Source organism: Protobothrops mucrosquamatus, unplaced genomic scaffold (genome assembly GCF_001527695.2).
Source record: "Protobothrops mucrosquamatus isolate PMUCROS unplaced genomic scaffold, P.Mucros_1.0 scaffold95, whole genome shotgun sequence".
Classification (NCBI taxonomy): Eukaryota; Metazoa; Chordata; class Lepidosauria; order Squamata; family Viperidae; genus Protobothrops; species Protobothrops mucrosquamatus.
The window spans coordinates 1,330,906-1,338,922 of NW_015386470.1; the positions used below are offsets into that span (position 1 = coordinate 1,330,906).

Here is an 8,017-nt window from a genome sequence, read left to right on the forward strand (position 1 = left end):
TATACCATTTCGGACAAATGGCTGTCCAGTCTCTTCTTAAAAACTTCCAGTGTTGGAGCATTCACCGCTTCTGGAGGCAGGTTGTTCCACTGGTTAATTGTTCTCACTGTCAGGAAGTTTCTCCTTAGTTCTAGATTGCTTCTCTCCTTGATTAGTTTCCACCCGTTGCTTCTTGTCCTGCCTTCAGGCGCTTTGGAGAGCACTAGAGTCACTTTTAGCAAATCAGGTCTGTTTCCCCAATTATCATAATCCCTTTCGAAACTGCCTAATTATTTTGAGAGATTGCAGTATTGGGGAAGACAGATTTAGTTTATTTTCTGGGTGAGGCAAAGGTTGGGTATTTTTTCAAGAAAGATTGTTGAGAGGGCAGCAAAACACAACTGGGCTGGGCCAAGTAGTCATAATGTTGCAAAACAATGCAAACATTTTCTTCAGAAAGAGATTTGTCAAAAATTTGCTCAGTAGGTTTCAATATGCCATCTACAATGAAAATGTTGTTTTTGACAGGAAAGTCAAGAGAAGAGATTACTTTCCTGACTTCCATTTAGTTACTGGCAGGGCAAGCTACTGTATATAAACAGGGAGCAAACCCCACACTCACTAGCACTGATGATGTTATGTGGTTGGGTAATGAAACAACTGCAAGCGAACAATCAAGCTCAGACAGCACCAGGCACTCTACACAATATGTATTGACCACAATCTTGCATTAATTCCTTTTCTTCATAGTTAACAGGCGGCTTGAGCCATGGCTACAAGGTGTAATTGCCGTTACAGTCTTTTTGGTTTTGGCAATGATGACCTTTATCATCAACAAATTATGGTGCCAGGATAAAGAGTAAGTGCTGATTTTTCTTTCCCTTATGTCGGATTTCACTTGGTTTTATTCTATATGTCTGTTTGGTCACGAGATCTGTGATTGGACTCCTCATTTTCCTAAAATAAAGTGGCTACAGAGGCCATTAAACTGAAATGAAAGTATTAAGGAAATAAAGTCCCAATGGTGCTTTTTTCCAAAAGGCAATTGGGTTTTCTTGTTTTTTCCCCCCTTTGAAAACGTTTTGCTTCTCATCTAAGAAGCTTCTTCATATCTTCTTAGATGAAAAGCAAAAAAAATTCAAAGGGGAAAAAAACCCAAGAAAGTCCAGTTGTCTTTTGGAAAAACCACCTTTGGGATAACCATAGCCTTGATGATTGAGAATCTCCATAACATGAGGGAATAAGGGTTAATAATCTTTTTTACAGTTTTCTCTAAAAATCTTGTGTTTATATTACTCTGCTGGAAATGAAGGGGGAAAAAAGCAGATTTCTGAATATTTTATCCTGTGTGATTGAAATTAAGAAAACAATTTCCCAATTGTTTAAGAGAAGTAAGAGTAAACTGGTTCCGTGGCCTGGACTGGATTCCTTTCTCCTTTCTCATAGTTTCCTCCTAATAGAAAAGGAACTCTCGCAATGCCACACCTGTTTTAGCTATGGCTACAAGATCTGGATACAAAAAGTCCAGAAGGATTTGTTATTACATTTTAGTAAAGACTTAGATTTTATATATTTGTGATAGTTGTTTGGAATGTTGCAGTCCAAATCTGGTATAGTTAGAATGTACAGTATTGGGTTATGCAACTGAGGCCTTTCTTCTAGAAATCAGATACATACAAATTGCATACCAAATCTTATGGAGACACGATGGGTTCACATATCAAATGTAATACTTCTATATGCAGATTAACAAATTAATTAACAGAGAAGATCTGAAGTGTGCATCAGAAGTCCTCATCAAATTTTTAATCTTACTCAGCTGAGATGCAACTTTGCTATTGATTACACCATTGTGTCATCTATAGAATTATTGTTCTTTTTCATTCCATTAATGTTATTTATGATGTAAGCTTAACACTCTTGGGCTCTGTCTTATAACATTCAGAAATAAAGAAATATGATCTTCAGCTGAAAGAACTATATGTATGGATTGCTCCTCCAATTCATCATTATGCTCCTTCTAATTGCTTCTGCAGTGATTCCAAAGAAGAAGATAAACAAGTGTCCTTCATGAATGGGAATACTAAAGACTCCATCATTTCTAATGGAATGGAAGGAACATATTCACCAACTGCAGCAGACTTCAGGTTAGAGTTGTTTTCTAAACTATTAAAAAGAATAACTAACAACGCCCTTCCAGGAATACCTGCAGAAGTAAATCCTATTGTGTTCAATGGGGCTTATTCTAAAGAAAGTGAACGACAGATGTCAGCCTACTTCTGAAAACAAAGTGCCATTTTGATTTGGTTGTGACAACTTGTCCTTGATTTATCATTGTCTTTCTGTTTTACTGCCGGTTAACTATATAACATAACAGGGTCTGACAATGTGATCAATAATGACTGATCAATGAAAAGTTTCACATGTTTGTGTTTCACTTATTTGTTTCCTTTAGCTGTTAATTTGGCTATGTGTTTAACCAGCAACCCTGAAATGCTTCACTTCTGAAATCTATAGGAAAAAAACAAATTGATTTATGGATATATTAACTAACTGAGACCATTTGGGAATCTGAAATGATGTAGGGGTTTCCGGCTTGAGCAGGGGATTAGACTAGAAGACCTCTAAGGTCCCTTCCAATTCTGTTATTTTGTTATTTAGAACACGGAGTTGGTGTTTTTCCAAGGAAACAATTCTATTAGGTTAACCATGTACAGGTATTAGCCCTGCGAGATTGTCCAGATAAGAAGCATAACCGGGACTACTAGAAAGGGTCCCTTGTGAAACCTTTTCCATGCCCTCCTTCCATCTAAGGGGTGAGTCCAGTCTCCCAAGGTCATCCCCACATATCATTACATCAGAAGCAGCAAGTGGTTGTATCAGGGATCAAAAAAAAAGTATGACTTTCCCAGGATAATGGATTAAGGGCATCTGTCACCTGTACCCAAGACTGCAAATACCAATTATGCCCATATTTTACTTCCACCCAATCACTGCTCTTTCAAAGAAGGGAGGGATCATATGACCAGGACACTACTATGAATATCAGTGGGGCTATCTCTCAAATTAGGAAAAGAAATTGGAGGGAGGCCTATGCATGGTATCCTTGAACATAGGATGAGTGCCAATATAATACATAAATAAATTTTTCTAATATTTCAGGTGTGAAGAAGGCCTGCATGTTTATGAAAACGAAGTTGAGTTTCAGTGTGACACCATGACTGAATGTCATACCGAAAATCATGTAGAAGATCTTACCACAAATATGTAACATCATTTTGTTATTTATTATTATATTTTAAAACCTCCCTATAATATAGATTCCTTACAAGATAAGCCCACATCATTTATTTGGTATGATTTTAATCAAATTAATCAGTTTATTCAAAAGCTAACTAAGTTGGGAAGCATATTAACATTTTTGCATTGGATTTACTTGTCTAAGTTCTGCACATATTTAGGTAGAATTAATTGGCACATAGTATTCCCTCATATGTTTTTTCACCAAAGGGAACTCACTAACCTATTTTTTTCTATTTTAATTTCCTTTTTGTATATCTTTGTACTTTATAATTTTTGCAAGTCTAGTGCCACAGATGGTCCACAAGCTCATTTTCAGGACCTCTGCAAATCAGTGTTATGTTCCTTTTTACCAAGGAATTTCTTGGTTGAAAATTATTTTTCTTCATGGTAAAAGATTTTATTTTTTCAATCACCCTATAGGAGCACATGGATAGTGTTATTAATAAAGGTGAAGGCATGGTGGTAGTCTTCCAATTGCTTTCATTTTATTTTTTTTATTCTTGTTATAGAGTCACCATAAAAACATCTTTTTGGATGAGGCTGGAATGATTTCTGTATACAATTCTCATACATAAATTTTCAGTTATCCTTTTCTTATCTGCATTAAACAAATTGAAAAACTCATTACATATGAGCATATATAATTGGTTGTTACTTTTCTAATAAAATTTGTGAATAAAAAAGGTGCTACCAGACTCCTGATTTTTTCGCTAGCATAGACTAATATAGTTTTTCTCCTACAAAATTAACTGTTCAGAATCCTTTGAGAGTCTCAACAAATTTGTGGGTAAGATTACCCAGTAGACCCAAACTAGACACTCCATGTTTTTGATTACCACTTCCACAGTCCCATGCCACTGGCCATATGGGTTGATATGGTTGGCACAGTGGTAAGAATGCAGTATTACAAGCTAACTCTGCCCACATCCTGGAGTTTGATCCTGATGGGCTCAAGGTGACTCAGCCTTCCATTCTTTTGAGGTCAATAAAATGAGGACCCAGATTGTTTGGGGGCAATGTGCTGACATTGTAAACTGCCCATACAATACTGTAAGGCATTATAGGGCAATATATAAGTCTAAATGCTAGTTTTTAGTGCTAGTGCTATTGATACAATTTGAAGCCCAACCTGCAGGATATCAGGTTACCAATCCCTGACTATGCTATAATTGCATCTTCCAAAGGCCTTTGATAAGAGCGCCCCTGAAGACCTTTGAGTAGATTTAGAATTTATGAGCTAAAAAGAAAATCCCTTTGCAGATCAACAATATTATGCTTTTCTCTAAAGAATGTAAATGGACACTTCCCATAATGATATAAATAGTGTGGTTCCCCAAGAAAGTAGAAATATGTAGCTTATTTCTATATGATTTAGAGTTGGGTGCTCAGTTGTCTTGTCATATCTTATAAATAAGTCTAATATGAAGCCTAATTTGGTTGGATTTAATTTTGCAAGATTAGAGAGTCATTGTGTGTGAGTTGGACGGCTATAAAAATTTGTTTAATAAATTTATTTTTCACATTTTTGTACTACCCATCTCCCCCCCCCTCCCTCCAGAGTGTGATTCTGGGTCGTAAACATGAAAGTATTAAAATATAAAAACAGTATATAAAAGTTAAAAAAATTAGAGAGAGGAGATAAAAACAATGTTAAAATTAATTAAAAGGAGAAGGGAGGGCTCTCAGCGCACTAATCAGCCCCACAGATGTGCATTCCCCATGCAAGACTGCAAAGCCATGTTTTAACTCCTTTTCAGAAGGCCAAGATAGTGGAGGCCTGTTTCACCTCCAAGAGAGGGATAAATATTCTGCAGGATGAGGGAAATGGCGGAGGAAGCTGTCTTCCTGGATCCCGCCAGTTGAAGTTCTTTAGGTGATGGGGTCTGAAACATGCCTTCCTTGCTTGGCCTAGGCCAATATAAAGGCATGCAGATGGTTCCATAGAAATAAATGAATAAAAAATAAATAAAAATAGAGTAAAATATTAAAATGTAAGGACCTCACATGGACAACAATGGCTTGTATTGTCAAAGTCATGGTTTTCCTAGTTATAACATATAGCTATGAAAACCTGGACCACCTGAAAAGCCAAAGAAAGAAAAAAAATATCTTTAAGATGTGATAGTACAAAAACCCCTGAGAATGCCTTGAATTGTAAGAATAAATCAATGTCTAAAATCAGATTGCTCACGGTAGCACTAATAATGGGGCTCAAACTTAAGTACTGGAGACACAAAACAGGGAAGGCAAAAGTCACAGGACAAGAACCATAATGTGATACTTGGAAATATTGAAAGTGATTTTAAAAAGAGAGCTAAAGAAGAGAGGGTGATGGGATACTGGTACTGAAAACAAGTCTGAGCTTACAGGAACTCAAGGAAATGGTTACTGTCAGCCCCCTCCCCCAAATGATTTCTAACAAGTGGGAAAGAATGGGAGATAAGTGAAAATTGAACAACAAATTGGGAAAAGATTTTGACATAATCACAAAGAGTTCCATAAAACCTTGAACAGAATATACAACCATTGCAGAAAAAAAAATAGCTTCCATGATGCAATACATTAAGAAAGGAATGGAAACTAAAACAACCAATAATATAATACTTTTGCATAAATCCATAATGTAGCTTTAATAATGCTACATTATGACCATGCTTCAGGAAAGAACTGCGTATTTCTCCGTCAGTTGTCTTTGGTGCTAATTGTTAGAACTGTTATCCTCTTCCTTTTTCATTTCTTAATTTTGCTTTCTGAAATGTTTTTTGCTTTCTGAAATGAATTTTATTATGGCATTTTTTAAAACCACTTTGATTCAAATCTGGTAAGAAAATCCAGTACCCAGTTTATGAAACTACCTTCTTATAAAATAAAGGTAATACCTCTCTTGAATCAAGATGGACTAAGATTACACAGGTTTTTTTTCTTGGCAACCCTACATACACATACTTCCCAGTGATCTAGAGCCCATCCAAGAGTTCAGATCATAAGAGCATCATGAATTTATACTTGTTGGGTTGATTTGAAAGAAGCATTTAAATGTAACAAAATTCCAATCCTACTGGCTGAAGAAGACATAAGGGCAATCTTTATAATTCTTCTTCCTCACTGCCGTCTCTTTGGAGCTTGAGAATCCCTTTCCTAGAAACCATAAAAAGTAATCTAGGTAGGCTTTAGGAAGGAATAGAAATGTTATCTCCTGTTTTTCAAGTGGGTACCTATCATCAAGCAATTAAAATATATATTTTATTATATTTCTGTGGGCTTTTGGTAACTCAACTGAACAGAACGGAAGGAGGTCCAAATTCCACAAATTACTATACTAGTAGACTTCACTTAGCAACCACAAATGGGACTGGCAATTCTGTTACTAAGTGGAAAATCATGTGCCTACAACACACTCACAACTTCACTTCCCATTCAGTCATTAAACGGAATATCACATAAGCGCAACTTCAGTTTTATTTCCATCTTCTCCGTTAACTCTGCTTGTCACAAGCCAATTGTGAAATGGGGGAATGCCAAACACATGCAGGATGCTGTGATGGTCATAAATATGAGGATTGGCCACAAAGCTTTTTTTTTTTTTACTCTGTTGTAGCTTCAAATGGTCACTAAACAAGGCAGTTAGTAAGCAAGTGCTGTGTAAGGATTGTAATAGTGGCGAATATCTGTAGCTCGGGTGTAGGATGAGGGTGAAGGTTCGTTCTCCGAGCTTGTGGGTTGTTTTCCGAACGTTTTGTTACCAGGCTAGATAAGATGTTACCTAGCCTGATAACAAAACGTTCAGAAACCAACCCACAAGCTTGGAGACCGAACGTTCACCCTCATTGTATAAGGAGCATAAGACTAGACTCACTGCAACCATATAGCATTCAGCATGTTTAAAAGATTGGATGTGCTTCCCTCTAGAGGTCAACAATGAGTGTGAAATCACAAAAGCTTAAAAGAAGAACTAGTTTTTAAGGCATTAGTTTGAAATGCAGACCATGTCATTTACTGATTGTTTGTATGCAGAGAAATCAGTCACAGTATAGATTTTGTTTTCAAATGTGAGGGTTTTTTTAAAAAAAAATCAGATACATATTTCCTCAACTTACTTTGCATCTTCATGTATTTCTGTCAATGAAACCTATGTTGGAAAATAAATTTTAGCTATTATATATGTATAGTGCTAAGAGAAAAATATGAATTTAGGCCCTTAAACTAATTCCACAGGATCAAACAAAATTTGAGTTGGGGTATATCCTCTTTCATTGCAAGAAATGGTGCACTTTGTGTCAGGGTAGTGGTGGTGTGCAGTGGAAATTTTTCTCTTGGAAAAAAAAGTTATTTATCTAGGTAGGCCTATTTGTTACTAACTAGAAGAGAGCCTATCCACCTGTATAATGACTGAAAAAATATGGCTGCCGTGGATTTGATCTATCGCATTCTAAGCACTATTCTCTAGTGCAGAAAGAAAACAGCTCTATAAATCAGTGAGGAGAGTTATGAAAAAAAATCATTTATATTCCTACATTAGAGGAAGTATACATTTTCATGCAGTGGCAAATGTAATAGCTAGAAACAAATGATATCAACCCCAATATTGTTCAAGGAGTATTAGGAATGTGCGCTACCTTGAGTTTCTTATAAAGTAATAAAGTAAGATAAAAATAAAAAGATAGACAGACAGACAGACAGACAGACAGACAGACAGACAGATAGATAGATAGATAGATAGATAGATAGATAGATA

At 36.1% G+C, this 8,017-nt stretch overlaps 1 protein-coding gene across 1 annotated transcript in view; it reads left to right on the forward strand.

The window, feature by feature from the left end:
- PDZK1IP1 (PDZK1 interacting protein 1) overlaps positions 1 to 3,969 on the forward strand; it is a 13,275-nt gene extending 9,306 nt beyond the window's left edge. Inside the window, exons 2-4 of the mRNA XM_015812550.2 lie at positions 730 to 838; positions 2,016 to 2,126; positions 3,142 to 3,969. Coding sequence (XP_015668036.1) covers positions 730 to 838; positions 2,016 to 2,126; positions 3,142 to 3,250 — 329 coding nt within the window. The 3' untranslated portion in view covers positions 3,251 to 3,969. The remainder of the gene's footprint in view (positions 1 to 729; positions 839 to 2,015; positions 2,127 to 3,141) is intronic.
- Positions 3,970 to 8,017: the final 4,048 nt, after the last annotated feature.